The sequence below is a fragment of the Montipora foliosa genome, chromosome 12 (assembly GCF_036669935.1).
Source record: "Montipora foliosa isolate CH-2021 chromosome 12, ASM3666993v2, whole genome shotgun sequence".
NCBI classification, from domain to species: Eukaryota; Metazoa; Cnidaria; class Anthozoa; order Scleractinia; family Acroporidae; genus Montipora; species Montipora foliosa.
In genome coordinates this window covers 42,249,348-42,269,678 of record NC_090880.1, presented here as the reverse complement: position 1 = coordinate 42,269,678, position 20,331 = coordinate 42,249,348, and the positions used below count along the sequence as shown (strand labels likewise).

The following is a 20,331-nucleotide window of genomic DNA, read 5'->3' as shown; positions in this document are numbered from 1 at the left end:
AACAAGTCATTTTCGGAGTAGACGTTGACGTCGAGGGATAGCGCGGATTTAATTAACTTTGGAAGATCGTCAGCTGTTTTCCGAAATACTTTTATCCTTTCTTTGACAGGAGGAGTACTACCACATATAAAGCATCGAAGGTCACCATTAACAAGCTTTTTTGCTGTATTAACCTCCATACGAAACCGATAAACACAACATTTTAAACATCGAATACCTTTAAGAGTTTTCGCGCGTAAATTTCTAACATTTTATAAGCTGCTTTACAATTGGCTATCTTGCAACAATAGCTCGACCCTGGTTGGATATTCTTACACAATGGGGATGGCATGCCCAGCTCGGTTCAGCAGACGTTTGTGGGGAGGGAGAATGGGACCGACACAAAAAACGGCTGCAAGGAGGCTAGCTTCAATCCAGGTAGCTCTTGTTCAGTAGGTACAACCTGCATATATAAAATGAAGTGAAAAAGAACAGATGTTGTAAACACTATACTACATAGTACACTATAACAACTAAATTAACTGAATGGTTAGATCTACTTTACAAGTTACATCAAACTGTATGAGGTGCACCACCCGCCAGTTCAGATGGAAATTATACTACATTGTACACTATAACAACTAAATTAACTGCATGGTTATATCTACTTTTAATGTTACATCGAACTGTATGAGGTGTGCTACCCGCCAGTTCAGATGGAAATTATACTACACAGTACAATATAACAATTAAATGAACAGCATGGTGAGATCTATTTAACTTTCAATGTCATAAAAGAAGCACACCACACGAAATGTAAGTAGACTGTAGGTCAAAAGAAGACCTCAACACATGATAGAAACAAATACATAACAATTAAACTTTATCACCACGATGGAACACAACACATAATCATCAAACCTCGTCACATAATAACAAATCTTACCACATAATGACAAAAACACACCACAAGAAAAAACTTAAAGACCAAAAGAATAAAGATTACATAAGGAAGTTATAGCTTTCCATAATTCTTTCTTGTTCTCCACTGTATTCTACTACTTTCATTTCATCATTAACCCTAAAACAACCCAAATCCTGGCCATCTTCATTGAATTAATGACATACAACTGTAGGAAGTTCAGATTTGACTTAAACTTATAGAAAAAACGGGTAAACTCCACTTAAACAATTCAAACAAAGGAAAAACTGTTGCCATAGCAGTACTAGCCCAATAAGAACAGGAAAACAACGTGGAGTGAACAGTTCTTACCTGTCAATTGTCTTTCGCTTCAGACTGAAGTGTTGCTAGCGATTGTCTGTAGTTGACTGGCTGGCCGCACTATGTTGCTGAGGAATAAATAGGTGTATCCTCATCAGTAAGAACAAATGGAGACCTTACACTAAAATCTTCAAGAGATGTTTGTGCTGAATTGTAATCTAACCTTGCACAGCTCTATTAATTTCTTTATTCTCAAATTCATTGCTTTCCTGAATCAAAGAGCCAATTTGAATAAAATCAGTCCAATTTCACTGAACAACACTTTATATTTAGCCTGTGTGGTGACCGACTGGGAAAAAAACCGATTAGAAAACGAAACCGAACTGGAACAAACGAACTAAGAATTGAACAATAATATTATTATTGCAAAAGTAGACAAAGTACACCAATTAAACCAATGGAATAATAAACAGAGATAAAGTTATCTGGGCTATAGGTTGGCCAGCTCTTCACAGTCTGGTTCAGGAATGGGTTACTCATGAAGGTCTCTTCTATTTAGCCTTACACGAATGTTTTCACTTCGTGACACGTATGTCTTCCTCTAAACACATCTCAGTAAAAAAACAGCCGCCATTTTCGTAATATCACGCCCCTGGTGAGTCATGGGTAGTGCCAGTCTTTTATACTTACCTGGCGCTGTTGTCGCGCGAGAAAATCAATTTTCCTTATAATCTTCAATTTTGGTCCAACATTACGAATTACGCAATAAGTTACTCTCCCAAATCACTACCGGTATAACTTTCCAAGAGGCCAAGCAAAGAATTCCTCATCAATTTCCATGCATGAAAGAAACATATATTTATATTAAATTTTAAGGCGGGAAGTTGCGGTCGCCTCGCCAATGAACAAATACCACAACATTATGTTTATGAAGTTAGGTAGACTTCACCTATTCTGCGCGCCGGCATATCATTTTCCGGAAGAAGTATTCTAACTGACCGTCGCCAGGACCCAAGGTCTTGATTTGGGTGACATAACGAGCTAACAGTGCCTTCCATTTGTGTCTCAAATCGAAAGAACGTCAAAACACTGCAACAATTCTTTTGTTTTCAACGTAACAGAAAACAGCTTGTACTTTTTTATGTATTTTAATCACAGGCAGACCACTCTATGTGTTCCTGGTTTAATATATGTTTGTATATATCAGGGTTATGAATAAAGCTCTGAAAATTGCACATCTAACTCACATCTCGGTCTGAATATCCCAATAAAATTAAATGAAACCTTAATCGACTCATGTATGGTGTTTTTTCGCCTTCTTGGACCGTCTAAAGCGTCTTATAGCAAAATTACTTTTGGCCGGTGACGGTTAAGACAAGAGAGGGATACAAGGCTTGCAACTTAACGGCCGTCAGCCTCGACCTCCTCCACTTCAAACTAGAACTAACGCAGAAATACTGAAAATCTCACCTGAATGACGACGGATCTTGATAGAAGGGTTTTTTTTCTCTATCTCTTCGCCGAATTTTAGCTTCATCCCTGCAACAGTTTCCGAGAAAATCGATGCTGAAGTCACAAATACAGCTTTCTCAATATGATCGGTGCCAAACTCAGCGACCAAAGGAATTCGAGGAATGCAGACCGTTTCAAATCTATCAATCAGGGATTTGAACCACGGCGGGCTGCCGCGGTAAGCCAAGCGCTGATTGATAGATTATTGGGATATTCAGACCGAGATGTGAGTTAGATGTGCAATTTTCAGAGCCTTATTCATAACCCTCATATATTCTCTTCGTTTCATACGAACATATATTACCACGAACACATAGAGTGGTCTGCCTGTGTTTTAATACATCGTCCTTTGGTGCGCATTGTAGTCGATCCAAAAACACTTGGATCGACTACAATACGCACCAAAGAATGATGAGAACATCATGACCCTCAAAACTTAACAATAGAAGTAACGAACACAGTTTACTCACCACGAAAGGATTCAGCATATTTGTTGTACGGGGCGCCTAAACTGGTAAGCCATTCGCCTACTTCCTCTACTGTCCATAGTTCAACATCTGAGCATCCATGAGCAGCCATTGAATTCAAAAGAACTCCAGAAAGAGGACCTCCAAATATTCAAAATCCTTCTTCGAAGACTACATGGCCGAATGAAAAGGAGTACAAAGAGGGTCATCAAGTTTCGGTATCGCTATTCCATAATGCATCTTAATTGGCGGAGAATTATGTCGCCTTTTTGACCGGACATTTTTGTTAAAAGACGTAAATACCGCAGCCAATCACATGGCTCGAAGTGACATTTGTAACCGGAAACAAACCTTTTGAATTTCACCATGCAGCTGACATCTATGCTTGTTACGAACCAGATTTTTAGGAGCTTAAAAAAACTACCGGTACTGGCTCACATTCGTAGTCGGCATTCGCACGACCCAAACTTTCTTGTCATTTGTGGTAGGCCTGGGTACAGCAAGACATACAAACTCTTTTCAAGTTTTAAATCTCATTTTTCCCGCAACCATCCTGAACTTATTTAGGAAACGGATGAAGGAAAAGAGAACGAAATTCTTTCTCATGATGATTCGGATGATCCGGTACATTCGCCCAGTTCAGAGGGAGCAAGCGACTCAGAGAATGACACGAGAGATACATCTTCGAATGTCTTCGAAACGTTAATATATTCATACTTAAACTAGAGAGTGTAACAAATTGAGCCAAACTGCAATGAGAACTCCGCACAAATATATAAGCCCTGAGGACAGTTTCTTCTGCCCAGTATATCATATTTATGAATAGCTATTTATAAGCCCACAACTGAATGAGTTAAAAAAACCACTCTAACATGGTTTAGATTAGTCGCCCTTTTACTATTAAAATTGGTGTAAAAGTACACTTCCAACGGCATAATTTTTTCCTTTATAATACACATAAACTTTTATCCTTTAAAAAGAGTAAAAATACCCTACATATAGAGTAATTTTAGAAGATTATTTTGGTGTAATAGTTTACACAGTAACAAGGTGTAAAAATACCCTACATATAGAGTAATTTTAGAAGATTTTTTTGGTGTAATAGTTTACACAGTAACAAAGTGTAATTTTACAATTTTGCGTTCGTAACATTAGACTTTAATTTTTAGTGTTAATTGGTATATTTCACGCCCAAGATGATTTAGAAAGAACACTTCTAAGCCGATTGCCATCGTTTTATAGATTATTACAAATCTCACGAGATTAGATATGCTGCCGAGCAGTTTGCACGCCTAGTTGACCTTAACAGGTCATCAGCTGAGACATATTTACAAGGAAGAACTGTGCAATATATAATTATACACTGTGACTGATTTTAAGAGAACGTCTAATTTTGGTGCTGAGGCTGAGCGTTTTTATTTTTTTAGCGATTCGACATTGAAAATGATCTTAAACATGTTCTTCAAGTTGAGTGGTATACTAAGTTTGACTACAAACTTCTGGGGCGTTCTTAAACTGACTCTCTTCCTGGGTACAGCCTCTAGGTATCTTATTTTAGCTCTTTTTAAGTATTAAATTCTTTTAAAGAGGAAGGTTTTCATAATTCCGGCTTTTCCGGTTTTTCATGCCAAGTTGTACAAAAGGAAACCGAAAGCGTCGTATAGGGACAACCCCGTTTAATCTTTACGAAGACAAAGAAAATTCAATCAGTTGGAACAAGGTCCGTATTGATCAGTTGCTTTTTCTCAGACCGGAGGATACTTCGACTGGAAACGCTTTTTTTTGTTGTTGTTTGGAGATTAATTCACATTTCCCCTGACCGAGTGACATTCCTGATTTGGTTACAGGTATGTTTATGCTGCTTTTTCTTCAGTGGCCGTGAAACCTTTCATTGCGAAAAGCGGTACTTGCCAACAAGTCAGAAACCCTCTGAACCAGTCTCCGTAATTGTAATCAACCGGTAACAGAGATCGAAGGACGTCACTCACTAACAACTGTGCACTGTGATCATTTGCCATGAAAGCAGTTTAAAGATTAATCTTTGAAGTCGTAAGATTAACTCGCTTAAGGAATTATTCATCTTTTGCTTCAGCGATTCTATTCCATTGAAGCAAGACGAAGAAAACACGCGTGGTCAACACGCATAGTCAAGTCGAAATTACAACCTACTACCAAGTGATTTCGGCCGAACTTAAGCTTTCGAGAAGCACTAAGATTTTGAAAATTTTTCTGCACAAATTTCAACCTAGAAATTTCTGGAGAGTCTGAAAGGTGCTAAGAAATGTCAAAACCACATTGAAGAAAGCTAAGATTTTAGTGACCTGAGAAAGAATCTTATGTGATATTGGAAATAACATAAAATTTGAAGATTTATAACTTCTATCATTTTCACCAAAGTTTGCTTGACAATCATATTTTAAAGCACAAACGTCCCCTAAAAATTTCGGGCGGGTGGGGGGGGGGGGGGGGGGAGGAAGGTGGGGAAAGGACTACTCTTAATGTTACTATCAGATCCGTTAGGATTGCTAGCACTGCAGTTCGAACGAGGCAAAAATTCTGAAAACCCGTCATGCATGAATGCGAGGGTAATGATGCTGTGATCGGCTGTCAAAAAATTGACCAATAAAATGTTTGGTCTTCCAAACTTTTCGCTAGATTTGATAAGGAAACCTCACTTAAGGTGATTCCCTAGTATTGCACTGCGCATCCTGTTCTGCGCATAACACAGTGTAGGCAACGTTCGTATTCAGGCATGGCTAAGAGGCTTTATGGTCAAATTTCACGGCTCAGTTCTGTTTTCTTTGTCTCACAAGTCTCAAGGGATATTTCTAAACAAAACAATGTTTAAATTTAACCATAACTAGTGGCCATGTGTGAATATTGATATATCGAACGTGGCCAATAACATTTCAAAATAGCGACCTTTCGTGCGGGAAAGCTCGCAAGAAAGAAGAATGGCTGTTTTCAGAGCACAGCAGTAAAGAGCAAAACGGGAAAATCTTTTAGACTCTTGCAAAACAAAAGCTCGAGTGATGGCCTCGATGATGCTCAAGTTGCATTTCAGTCCGAGAGTGAAAGTGAAACCGCGCTATCGGGGAGACGTGTTGATCGACGGGTCGAGCTTAGTTTCCTTTCTGTTTTCTCCTAAACGAGGTTGGTGACCTATTTTTTTTATTTTTTTTTTTTGGCATAATTTTATTCTCTTACACCTCCTCTATATGCTGTAAAAAAAAAAAATAAAAATTACGTCAGAAAAAAAAGTTACAGGGAAAAAAGAGTTCATATCCATCACTCGTGGACTCAAAATTTTCTCCTCGCGATCACGCACCTGAGGACTATTATTATACAAAATCGCGCGCTCTCATTGGCTCGCTATCTCGGATTATCAGCCGATAATCACCTTGACGGACAAAATGGCTGCCAGTAGTCGTTTTGCCACTGTAAATGAAGATGATTTTCGCGTTGAAATGTTTTTTTTCTTCTCTTTTTTGAAATAATCACCTGTTAATTTACACTAAAACAATTATTCTCCTCAGGCTAAGTGATTATCGGTGAATATATATTCACCGATAATCACTTCGCCTTCGGCGAATAATTGTTAAGTAGTCAGTGCCTTTTCAAGAGGTGTGCCTGTGCCATAAAACAAACATTAAATTATTCCTTTTGAACAATACAATACACCTGTTTTGTTATTTCAAGAATTACGTCAAAGGTGTGCTTCCTGTTCCTGCAAAACGTAGTGTGGACAGATGTCATGATAGATGAAGTCGCAACGATTAAATGAGTAACTTGAGCAAGTCATATCTCGCAAACGAGCTTGGTGACCTATTTTTTTTTAATCGCACATTTCGCGTCACCATAATGTAGGGAACAATTGAGAAACGTTTAAAGAAAATCATATGACAACTTCTATTACTAAGGAATCACCTTAACGCTGGTAGCATTTAATTATACAAAACAGGTCGTTATTCTCCGAGCGGTTGATATGCACATCCACACCGAGCGCAGATCCAATAATTTCAGCAAGCTCTACAGAAAGTCTTCCAAAAATCTTCATTTACGCCGGTAGTATTGTGCACAGGACACCCAGCGCAAAGACATAGAAGAATTAACTCGACATTAGATCTTCATTCTCTTTTGTCGAACCCACCTACTATTATCATTATCATCATCATCATTATCATTCTAATTATTATTATTAGATTTATTATTATTATCATCTTTGTGAACTGGATGATCTTTTTTCCGGTTTGCTTCCCAAGGGAGCGGGTCATAGCCCATGACTAAAGGTCCCTTAGAGTTTTCTTCTTCAGTACTCTAGAGCTCCAACACCCTTCTCAAAATCCTCGCCGTTCCCAGTAACGTAGTTTTCTGTAGTAATGAAATACTAATTTTGACATTCAACTTTCCCAGCCACTTGTCCAAGTTTTTTGTTACACTTCCCAATGATCCTACAACAATTGGTACCACCTGCACGGTTCTCATGTTCAACATTCTTGCAATTTCTCTTTTAAGGTCCTGATACTTTTAAACTTTTTCATTCTCCTTTTCACCAATTCTTTTATCCGCTGGTACGGCAATATCAATAATAGTGCACTTTCTCTCCTGTTTATTTACAACCACAATGTCCGGTCTTCTGGCTTCAATGACATGATCATACTGTATGTTCACGTCCCACAGTAGTTTAACCTCATCGTTTCCACTTACACTGTCCGGTGCGTGTTCGTACCACTTATCCTTCTTTTCCAGATGATATTTCTCACACAACTTCCAATGAACTACTTTTGCAACGTTGCCATGTCTCTGTTTGTATTCCCTTTGGGCCAGCTTTTTACACTCACAGACAATATGGTTTACGCTCTCACCTTTCTCGCCACATAGCCTACATAATGGGATTCCACCGTTTTGCCAATATGGTATTTTACATGGTTTTATTATTATTATTATTATTATTATTATTATTATTATTATTATTATTATTATTATTATTATTATTATTGCTTCAGTCTTTGCGTCATTTAAATCTTTCACGACAACCTTAACAAAGCACCACTTCAGTCTTTTCAATGGTCCAATATAGTGCCCACGTACACGTGTTGGGTTTGATATAGATCCAATCTTGATTATTCAAAGTCAACGATTCTTACGCTAAGTGCCAAGAATAGCCTGTGTGGCATTGCCAATTTCATATTCAGTGCAACTAATTAAGTTGTTTGACTAGTTGGGCTCTTTAAATTTAATTCTGTAGCCTTTTCAGAGGATTTTATTCTCTTTTATTCTTTTCCCTCTTAGATGGCTTTTCAGATTTCAGAGGCCACCCGGCAACCGTACACCACCTTTGAAAAGAAGGAAGGATTCAGAAAGTATGTTCAAGATCGTTTGTCATCTGTGCTGAATCGTTTTGCAGGGATACGCACATGGGCATCTGTGCTGAATCGTTTTGCGATACGCACATGGACCTCGTTAAAAACACTTGGCTGCGCATGCATTACTTACGTTACGTTTTTTGCTTGGCAAATTATTGGCCTCATTCTCTACACCATCCGGGCATTTGAGGCGAGCATCAGCGCAAAGCATACTAGTTTCCAAGAAACGCACATCGAGCTCTTTCGTTACTCTGCATACCTACAACTGGTTTGGCTACTAACGTCGCTTTTTAACACTGGCTTAGTGATAGTAGCTTTGTCCAAAGTTCCCTCGTTTCTTGGTTATGCTGTGATACTGAGGAAACTTGTTCGCTTGCCGTCTTTTTGGAGTCTTGTGGCATTAACTGCAGTGACCATGTCGGGATATTTGGTAATACTTGCGATCAAGAATCACACTGGAATGGAAATAGCATTGATTGTGGCTTTTATGGTTGAGCGACCCGTCCAAGTCATCCTCCTTGCCGTCTTAAGCTTCACTCAGGTGAATCATTCGCGACAAAATGGCACCTTTAGAGTATTCACATTCATCAAAGTTAACGTGTTTCTCTTGCTTGTAAATTATTTTATTCAGTTTGTTATTGGCTCGATACAGTTTGCCCTCAATGTGTATGGAATAGATAAAGAGACTGAAATTGACTCGCAATTCTACTCCGTTCTTGGTGCAATTCGTCGATTTGCCGTGGTCATATTCTGTTACAGAATTTATATTTTTCATTGGGAAAAACTGTTTGTCGATAATAGAAACATACTCTGTCACCACGAGTATTTTAGGATTTCTCGTCGTCGTCGTCGTCGTCGTTGTGACACCGTTTCATTAACTACAGTTTAGCCGGTTTCCAACGGTTTCCATCGTTTTCAAAACGCTTTAATTTCAGTGCAGTACAAAGAGAATAGGTTAAAATAGTCTGAAGTGAAACAGAAATGATTTCGCAAGGGTTTCTTCAGTCACTAACGTTTTCGTTAGCGTTGATGTAGTTAAAGTTCTCTTCGCCTCAGTTTCGAGGCTTTTGTAAAAATATTGAACTGGCGCTTAACACGAACTCACTCTTGGACTATACCGTTGAAAAGAAGACCGACAATGCCCCCCCCCCCCCCCCCCTCTTCCTCCTTCACAGCACCCTCCCAACAGATGTTGTTCAGGACTCAAGAGTAAATTAATTATACGTGCCTCAACGTTGCTTTGGGTGGAGGGAGAGCCGTGTTAATGCGATTTGTCTCATGAAAAAGTGGTTAAAAACTCCAAATAACTTTGTTCATGATTGCACTTTGGACGGGAGAAATTCAATTTTCTCGTACCTGACTGGAACAGAAGGATTATAAGAGGAAAAGGCAGCGTGTCCGAGTAGCCAGTGCGCTGGCCTTATGTCCGCAGATCCCAGGCTCAAAACAGTCCTGACCCGTTCTGGCGCTAGTTTGTCCTTGTTGTCCCTGGTCGGGTTGAGTTCCCGTCCTGACAAATTGTCTTCGGTGGTTCCGGATTTGCATCCACCACGTTTTGTAATTAGTCGAATCTTATATCTCTGTTAATTAGAGTATTTTTTAATATCATGTTATTTTGTTGCTTCCGCCAATTATCCTTGTAAGGCGCACTTGAGTATATTGACATTGAAAATGCGCTATATCAGCTGTATGAATGAACCCACATCATTAATTATTTACTCCAGGGGCCTGCTTCTCAAAATTCCCGAAACTTTACGCGCTATTTTCGGGTGTCACAAATTCCCCTGAATCTCAAGAACGGAGAGGATTTGAGTCGTCAAACTTAGCGGTCAGTTTGCTTTTTGTTACCTTGAACACATGTTAAAAGATCGGCTTTCCTGAACAAGTGGTTGGCAGGTTCACAAATGGCTTTTTACGCCCGAAAAGGTTTTCGGGACCTTCGAGAAACGGGCCCCAGGCCATTCTTATTCACTTTAATTGATCTTTAATATCGAATGTTTATTTGTAATGTACCCCTAATTGTGTAGTGATGTACTTTTGTATCGACTTGTCAACTTAACCTGTCTTTTTCATTTTGGCTCCTTCAGTTGTGTTGACAACACAAATTGTAAATTCATATATACTGGAATCAGTGAATATTGATCGACAGGCTGACGGAGTATTTTGTAACTGAAATATTGATCATGTTAACGCAATTCTTGGTTTGCATCCGAATGATGAGATGACCATGCTGATGTACAAAACAATAGAAATGGTCCCACAGGTTTTGAATAATAATAATAGCGTCAAACGTCCTAACGATATTTTATGCATTGTTCTGTATACCAACATGGCCGCCGTGACGTCGTCGTATGGAAACCGTCAATACTGTTATATACTTTGTATATATTTTTATTACAGTTCAGCACACTATCATTTCACTCTTGTAAATTAGATGGTAATGATTGTTAACCTCCATAAATGAAATGAAGAGATTGATTTCTTTCAATAGTACCAGTATTATTAACTCGGGCATTTTGACGTTTAGTGCACAAAAATGTATCCCATGGCCTTAATGTTCCTTTTGCCATTGTCCGCTTTATGTCTGGCCATATTACCACACGTAATTGAGTAAACAAAACTAAATCCCAGATGAGAATCACTGTGTCAGGTGAAGCATTCGTCATTTTAATTTTTTGTCAGAATTTCATGATGGCGACCGAATAAGGGGCTTAATGCTAATAAGCCTTCCTAACCTCGCTACGACCAGCACATTTCAAAAGATTTTTTTTTCAAAATGAGGCCAGTAGGTATCAAATTAACATAAATACAAAAGAATGTAAAAGCGGTGGTCAAAACCTCAAGTTTGGTGATTTGGCGTCGTCAAGGTTACGCAGAGTACCTCAAAAAGACCAAAAACCATATTGTGCTAGAATGCGTTCTGCACGATTTTTTTTCCTCTTTAACGAATGAAATTATTATGTTGTGGAGTTGTCGTCACCGTAGCAGCTTCTAAAATTGCAAAACATATCGAATGCATGGCTTTTGATGAGGCTCACTGTGTGTTACAGTGGAACTAGGAAACTTAGAAATGTCCTGTAGGTCGTGGATCTGACTGGCTCAACAATGACTAATAAATCTCCTGCATGCTGGAAATCTTGTTTAATAATTATTGTTCATTACTTCTCTCGATCTAGTTACATAATAATCGATTTTGATGTAATTTTCCTGACACCGAAAATCAAACAGTAATTTTCATATACGATTTTCTGTCGGGGCTTCCATGTTTCCAAATTTTACGATTCCTTTGTCTGCATATCCACCCTGGTATCTAATGTAATACGATTGGCTCATTCCGAGAATGCACCTGCAAGCAATAAAGGACTCTCCTTTTTCTCGTCTAGGTTCCAGGAACATTTTCAGGGCGGGGTAAGAGGGAGTCCCGGAACCGGACTAATGTATGCTCTGCGATGCACGTAATATAAACCAAATGGCAACTACAAATCGATGAGCGCTAATCGTATGATCATAACGCCCAAACTATATATGTATTTAGGCGTTTCTTGTAACGCCCCGCAGTCAGCGTATCTCAGCATACTTAAGTTATTATTCATAGTAAGGTGTAGGCTAAACGTAGCACACCTACTTGCGATATATGCTGCCCTATGCCAGTCGGAAATAAACGATAAGTATACAACTACAAGCAGTCTTTCTTTGTGCCGTTCACTAACCCTTTGAAATAAAGAAAGTAAATAAATAACTGAATAAATAAATAAGTAAATAAATAAATAACTTGAAAACAGGTAAAAGTTCCTCTAGACGCTAAAAGTTGCGTAAGGTTGCTCGAAAGGAAAAAGTTGCTCAAAACTCCAAAAGTTGCTAAAAGTTGCGAGCCCAATCTGTCAAAGCCTACTTAAAGATTGAAGTTGAGCGCAACTAAAAGTCTAGAGTCTAAATGTTACAATTCCGGTTTCAAGTTAAAGCAGACGTTTCGTAGTAATCTATCTTTTGCATGAGGTTTTCAGTGTAGAGCTGCGTTCTGGGCTTCTTGTGGAACTCTGTACCTGGCTTCGTGTACGGTGTTGTTTGACCTTGATGGGGCAATAAAAGTCAGCGAGTTTCTGCATGGTTTATCCCAAGTTGTCTATTTGTACGTAACACATCTAATCAATCCAACATCAGAAAATTAGCAAGAGTTTTAGCAAAAACGTATTTGCTGAAGTTGAGGTCAAATATCCAAAGCGCGAGAAAAGCCTGTTAAGAAGAAACGAGCCCATACCATATTTTAATCTTGAGAACGTTTCAAGTCTCCATGTTTTGCCTCAGGTCATAACTCCCCTAGAAGCGGAAAGACTTGCTTTTCTTTCTTTTGTTTTTCATGCAAAATGGTACAAACGAAAGCGAAAGCCTAGGGGCAGCCCCGGTGAAGCTTTAGGAAGACAAAGAACGTTCGAATCAGACGCTTAGGTTGAGACCAGAGGATACTTCGACTCTAAACGTTTTTTCGTTGTTTCTGTGAGATTGATTTACATTTCCTGACCGAGTGAGACTGCTGATTTGGTTTCAGGCATGTTTATGCCACTTTTTGTTCTGTAGCCGTGAAACCTTTTACTGCAAAAAAGAATACTCACCTACTAGTCAGAGAGACTCTCAAGACATTTTCCAATTCTAATCAACGTAACTGAGATCAAAGACGTCACTAAGTTACATCTGTAAAATGTGATTGTTTACAATGAAAGCAGTTTAAAGAATTCCGCAGAGAAATCATAAATGTTTGCTAGCGATCACTGGAGATTAATTTTGAAGTAGGTATCGTTATGCTTGGAATCAAGGAATTATTCGTGTGTTGCTTCAGCGATCATCGTCATCAAATTCTATTTTATTGAATCAAGACAAAGCAAAAACTCATTGTCAACACCGTGACGCATATTCAAGTCATAATTACGTTACATATATAGGACGTGAAACAAATTACCAAGTAATTTCTGTAAAATATCTGTTCGGAAGGAAGGTGGGCTAGAATTTTCGAATATTCGAACTCAAACTTTCGAGGCGCACAAAGATTTCGGACATTTTTCTAACCTGCAATCAGGCGTACTTTTCTTTTAAATTAGAGAGGGTGTGAAAAATTGGGCGCAAGTTAACATTTTTCTGAACAGGTTTTCTAGATATTTCGGGAAAGTAGTGAAGAGACTGAAGAGACCTTAGAAATTCCACACATTCACATTGAACAACGCTAAGATTTGACTAAGCTGAGCAATAATCTCATGAGCTATAATTGGAAAAAGCACAACATTTGCAGTTTTATAACTTCTATCGTTTTCGCCAAAGTTTGTTTGAGAATCATATTTTAAGGTGGCTCAAACCAGTTTCAACACTTTGAAGAGACACTCGGTTTAGAGGGATATCGGCACTACACAGTGTATCATGTAAAAGCAATGTTATGGTACCATATGAAACACCGATTATTTCCAAACAAGATGCGATCATAATTGTGGTGTGATAAGTTACCTTAGCAACGGGAAAGCCCAACAAAAACACCCTTTATTTTGTCTTCAGTTGCTCATATATCAATTGCTGGAAAGTGATCAGAAGGCCAAGATGAAGTTTCCTGCAAAGTTTAAAAACTAGGTACGCAATGCGTACATGTGTGAACCTCGATGCTTTCTTCGAAATGTCAACCACACTTGCATCGCATCCCCTCAGCCGTTATCTGATACTCCTCACCTACTTTGTACAAAGTACTCTTCGCCTATCCATCAAAGTGTTTTCATTTAGACATGCATTACATAGCATAAGGTCCAAGAGTCCGAAAACAATCTCCACATTCTTAGAGAACAAGCCACTTTTCCACGAAGAACCCGCCGCTTTCTCCTGCCTGAAGAAGCGTGTTGAATAAAGGCCGGACACGTTCGTTGGCCTGGTGACAATTTCACTTCCCTCTAGGGATAGGGATCCAAGATCAAATTTCGCCTAATATATCTGGATCTTTCTCACGTCCCTCCGGGCTTTTGACGTCTATAATCACCCAACTGAAACAAATATTTAAAAATATTTTAGTTAAAAATATCGCAAACTACGAATTAGTTTCACTCATATGATTCATCCGCATGCAAATTTGCAATTATATGTCGCATTAAGTACAATAAAGGATTGCTCTTAAGAAAAAGGTAAGGTGCTCCTATAAATAATATAGCACTATTGGTGATCGTAGAGACGCTAAATATTATGCCCATAATTTCTTAATGTGTGAAAGAATTGAGTTACCATTCCAGATAAACGTACTATAAATAATGCTCTACAATGCGGACTGTATTATGAGATGTTTCAGTAAGAGTGTTTTTTTTGGACGTTATCGAACCCTCGCGTGCACCCGTTTACTGTGAATGGCTGGACAAAAGACAAAAAAAAAACCCTACAAGCTACACGTGCACAAATAACAAAAATATATATATAGCTTTTGAAGACAGATCTTGTTGTCCCGAAAGAGAGAACAGAACTGTAAAAGGTGTAAATTAGCGAATTGTGCCTAAATACTGAAGTAAAACATCTGCAATTTGCGTACATTAGCTTCTATTATTGATGTTTTCAGTTCATGAAAGTGTAAGACTACACTTAAAAATGGTGCAAAATTGTTGCCACCCCCGCTATCCGTTTTTTTTGTGTGTATTATTACACCAACTTGTAAAGTGTAGTTTAACTCTTAAAAAAATGGTTTATTTACACGCAAAGCAGTGTAAAATGGTTGTTATACAACTTTGCACTTGTAAAATTACACATCTAGCAAGGGTAATAATGCCAGAAACGAAGGGTAAAGTTACACTTTAAAATGGTGTAAATTTGTTGCCACCTCCGCCATCCGTTTTTTTGTGTGTATTATTACACCAACGTCTAAAGTGTAGTTTAACTCTCAAAACAATGGTATATTTACACGCAAAGTAGTGTAAAATGGGTGTTATACAACTTTGCACTTGTAAAATTACATATCTAGCAAGGGTAATAATACCAGAGACGAAGGGTAAAGTTACACTTTAAAATGGTGTAAATTTGTTGCCACCTCCGGTATCCGTTTTTTTGTGTGTATTATTACACCAACGTCTAAAGTGTAGTTTAACTCTCAAAACAATGGTATATTTACACGCAAAGTAGTGTAAAATGGGTGTTATACACCTTTGCACTTGTAAAATTACACATCTAGCAAGGGTAATAATATCAGAAAGGATGGGTAAAATTACCTCGAGTGACGGGGGTAGTGATCTTGCCAGCCCTGCTACCCTTTTTGGAAGGTGTAATTTTACCCCATCTAAAAAGCTTAAAATTACCCCCCAAAAAAGTCTAATTGAACCATAAAATGAAGTGTAATTATGTTTATTTATCATCAATTTATAAGTAAAGTTACACATGACGCTACATCGATGGGTAACAAAGTCAAGCGTAAAATTACAATCGCTTACTTAAGTAAAAAATGCACAACTCTAGATTCACATTTCTATAACTTAGCCTTGGGCCATTAAGGTTGGTTTCCTTATGAGCACAGACGATCGCGGATCGCAGAAAGTTCTTCGATCGTCCTGCGATCGTGATCGCACACGATCGCAGAAGGTAGAACCAAGTTCTGTCGCATTGACAGGAATTTTGTATGAATCGAAGGTCTGGAGAGCGTGCTTCGGCAAGAAAATGTATGTATTTGTGCAGACTTGAGTATAAAAAAAACAAACTAAACATTTAAGAGCAACGAGGTGGCCTCCCAAAACGTTTAATATTCGTTCGCCTTTTGCAACGATAAAAATGTCATCATCATTCGGGAGTTCGCCCGCAATGAGGATAAATGGAGGAGAATCTTGCTTCAATCTAGCCCCCTTGCAGCCGTTTTCTGTGTCGATAAGCGCGCGTTGGATATGAGATGATAGATAGCCAACGAGGCGCGTAGTGCCGAGTTGGCTATAATCATCTCATATCCAACAAGCGCGTGTGGAATAATTGTTTTGTTAAAAACGCTCCCAAAATATAGAAAACTAGACTACAATAAAAAAAAAAAGGCCCCAAAAATCACGCATATACTTCCCGTGTTTGTACATCATGGTTTAATGTCTCATAAGCCATGATGGCTTAGCCAATCGAAACTCTCGAATTGCATTATCCAATGATCCAGGTTTTAATAAATAATTATATTTTATTACAGTGTTATAAGAAATTCATCACACTATGTAAGATCTAGCATAGCGTGTTAATTGGGTGCCCTTTAATGTTTCGTTTTCAACGTTAGCCGTATTTGTTCTATCTTTCTTAAAGTGGTAATATGATCAAAAAAACACTTCCTTCTTTTCTTCAGATTTTGAAAGTGTGTTTGCTTAACATCCGCCTGGCAAATTTTTAGCTTTGATTTTTATCCAAAGGCTGTTTAGTTTGAGTGAAAGTCTTGTATTTCACAGTCCGCCATTACACACGTTCAAAAGTGACCGACTGGACTTCAGAGGGTTGGACTTAGGGCAGGGACATCAATCACCAAGAGAAAATGAGGGGACAGAGAGGGAGGCTCAGGGCGTTGGCCGGGATATGTCATGTCCACGAAAGTTATTTTTAGACGAGCGGAAGTCTGTCTTCCGAGACGTCCGCATGTAGTCTTGCCTCGCTCACAGTTTCTCAGTGAAAAGAGAAAATGGCGGCGCACGTCTAAGGCTGATGAGTATTTATTTTCTTTCAAACATCAGACCGAAGTTGGCCTGCACGCGGAAGTCTCGAAAGACAGACTACCGTTAGAACGAAGACTTCCGCTCGTCTAAAAGTAATTTGACATATCCCAAAGACCGGACCTGGAGCCTTCCTCTCTGTCCCTCCATTTTCTCTTGCAATCACTCAGTATTTCAGCGTGTAAACGCAGTTAATTATGTATGCCAAAACACGAGTTTAAATACCTGAAAGCCCGAAACTCCCGTGCAGCATGTTAATTCCGTCGCGTACAAACGCATTGCATTCTTAAACCAGCGAGTCTTTGACGTCATTTTCTCCACGATTCAGCTTTAATGTTGGGGGGTGTTTGTAAGACACCGATTTTCACACCGGCGCGAGTTCCCTCCGGTTCCCTCTCGAGCTCTTAGCTCTGTATTTTTTTACATGATACCACCAAAAAATGTCATTCTGGCGCAAGTTCACCCCGGTTGCTGCACCGGAGCGAGAAGTTTGTTCCAGCGCGAATTCTCGCGACGGTTTCATGTAAACGAAAAACGACCACTCGTTCCGGTGTGAAATTCCCTCTCTGTCGGCTAGAACGGGTAGCGCATGCTTGCTTTTCCTCAGTGAATCCATATATTTGCAATTTTGATTCACGCCTGTATTTTATCAACATGTGGTGTCCCTGCGTGAAAACACGATACGAATTCACCTAGTCATGATCATGTAAACGCGGTACGAAATGAAAAAGTCACCTCTGTGTGAAACTCGCGCAGGTGCAAGTTTTCTCATGTAAACACCTCCTTAAATGGCGGACCATTAAATAGGAAAATTCCAGTTAAAATAAACAAATGTCTTTTTTAAATTAAGGCTTAAAGCTTGGGTCACTTAGTGTTTAGTTAACATAGTTTTATAATCCAAAGAAAAAGAGATTTTAGTTTTTGATCATGGTGCCAATTCAAATTTTTTTTAATTTTCTCTTCGTTGTCATTTACACCCCTTTTCCCGCTTCATTCTATCACGTATTTACATTTAGTTTCCGTCTCGTATATAAGTCCAAGTTTTTTTGCATGTACTTTTTCGGCCACCTTCCATCAGTTTAGTCGCACCTTAGTTAATACAGGGGACTGGTTTTGAAGCTCGACAAAATCAGAGGAGCAAACAAAGATGCCAAGATTTAGGTTGGAAAGTCCACGAGCGTGCACATTCGTTTGGTTTGCGCTCACACACTATGCATGATTACGCAACCAACACGTTTCTATTGGTTAGTTCCTCAGTACGGACTACACAACTATTGTGTTTTGTGCACGGTCAAGGCCAAAAAAGAGAACGAAAACCTAGCCACAACAAAGAAATTTGTCGGGTTTCATAACCATTGCCCTCTATTAACTATAGAAGAACAGTGCAAGAAAATAAAATAAAACATTGGCGGTTGCACACTCGCGTCTTCTTTAGAACTTGTGACTTGCATGGTCATTTCACGTTGCAGATTGACAGAGAACGGGAAAGAAATATACCAAAGTTCAAAGCGCACGTGCAAAGCCATTGAATGGATTTACTCCTTAAAGTCTATTGTTTGGTGAAGTTCTCGCTGACATTGCCCTATTAGATCTTTTTCGTGCAACTTGTCGAGCAACAATGTTGCATTGCAAGTTGAAATGGTTTGTTGCGCGTATTACCACCTTTTTGCGCAACAAATTTTCATGTTACAAAAGTAAAAGCGACGTCTCTTTTTTGCACGATAAAAATTTCTTGCGCAAGAAGGTGGTAATACGTGTAACAAACCATCTTAATTTGCAACGCAACATTGTTGCGCGACAAATTGCGCGCCAAATGTTGGCCGTATTACTGGCTTTGCACTATCGTAAGTCTTTCACGATTATTGATTCCATCTCGTTCAAGTTGTACAATGTGGGCGAGGCATCTTAAAAAGTAAATTGATACGAGTGATTTCAAAGTAACAATACAGAACGAAAGATTCACATTTGTATTCTCACTTTGTCGTCAAGACCTGAAGTTGATTTGACATCGTTGTTACTTAGGGTACCTCAAAAATATGTACTAGAATGCATGTCGCACGTGCACGTGTCATCACCGCAGCCGTCATCGTTTTAGTGCGTAAAGAAACCGAGCCTTTCTTTGCAGTCGCCCACAATAATAATAATTTTAATTATGATAATGATAATGATAATGATAATGATAATGATAATGATAATGATAATGATAATGATAATGATAATGATAATGATAATGATAATGATAATGATAACGATAATGATAATGATAATGATAATGATAATGATAATAATAATATTAATAGTCAACCAAGTAAATGCAGTTTTCGATTTCCTAGCAAAATACCATCAGAGCCTGTCCAAAGCTAGACAGAATACAATCGCCGTCATGACAACGTGACCAAAGGTATCCATTGGGACCTTTGCAAACACTATGGAGTTGACTGTGGAGATAAGTGGTATGAGCACTCCCCAGAACAAATGGTGGAAAACACGAATGTATAGATTCTGTGGGATTTCACTATCCAGACTGACAAGAAGATGCCACTCAACAAACCCGACATTGTAGTTGTTGAGAAGACCAACAAGATATGTCATATTATTGACGTAGCGTGCCCAGGTGATTGCAGAATCGCTCTGAAGGAGAACGGAAAGGTCGACAAATACTGGGACTTAGCAATTGAGATCAAAACCCTCTGGCACTTGAAGAAAGTTGTAATCACCCCAATTGCCATAGGGGCATTGGGGAGCTTCACAGCCAAGCAGAAATTTTTTTTGCAGATATCCACGTTAGGCTTAAGGCCTGTACAATGCAGAAAGCAGTTCTTTTGGGATCAGCAAGGATCACCTAAGGAGATTTCTGGAATGTTGAGGCGGCTTGTTGCTGCTTGTACCAGAACCTCAAGCAGAACATTTCTGTCATAGCTGTAAATAATAAGAAGGCATATGATATGGTGCCGCATTCATGGATCCTGAAATGCCTGGAGATGGTTGGGGCTGCCAAGAATATGATCTCTATAATCAGCAACTAGATGGTGAACTGGAAGACAGTATTGACATCAGGAGGAACGGCTCTCGGGCAGGTGAACATTAGGAAAGGAATTTTTCAAGGTAACTCCTTG

General features: G+C 38.9%; 1 protein-coding gene across 1 annotated transcript; it reads left to right on the top strand.

The window, feature by feature from the left end:
- The first annotated feature begins 4,907 nt into the window (after positions 1-4,907).
- On the top strand, positions 4,908-10,906 carry LOC137979439 (uncharacterized). Its single transcript, XM_068826697.1, has 2 exons — positions 4,908-5,027; positions 8,473-10,906. Exon 2 carries the CDS (start codon positions 8,473-8,475, stop codon positions 9,433-9,435), a length of 963 nt encoding a protein of 320 aa, XP_068682798.1. The 5' UTR covers positions 4,908-5,027; the 3' UTR covers positions 9,436-10,906.
- The last annotated feature ends 9,425 nt before the right edge of the window (positions 10,907-20,331 follow it).

Bases quoted from the DNA above. Each gene is read 5' to 3' on its own strand.
- LOC137979439 (XM_068826697.1), top strand. From the start codon at position 8,473: ATGGCTTTTCAGATTTCAGAGGCCACCCGGCAACCGTACACCACCTTT.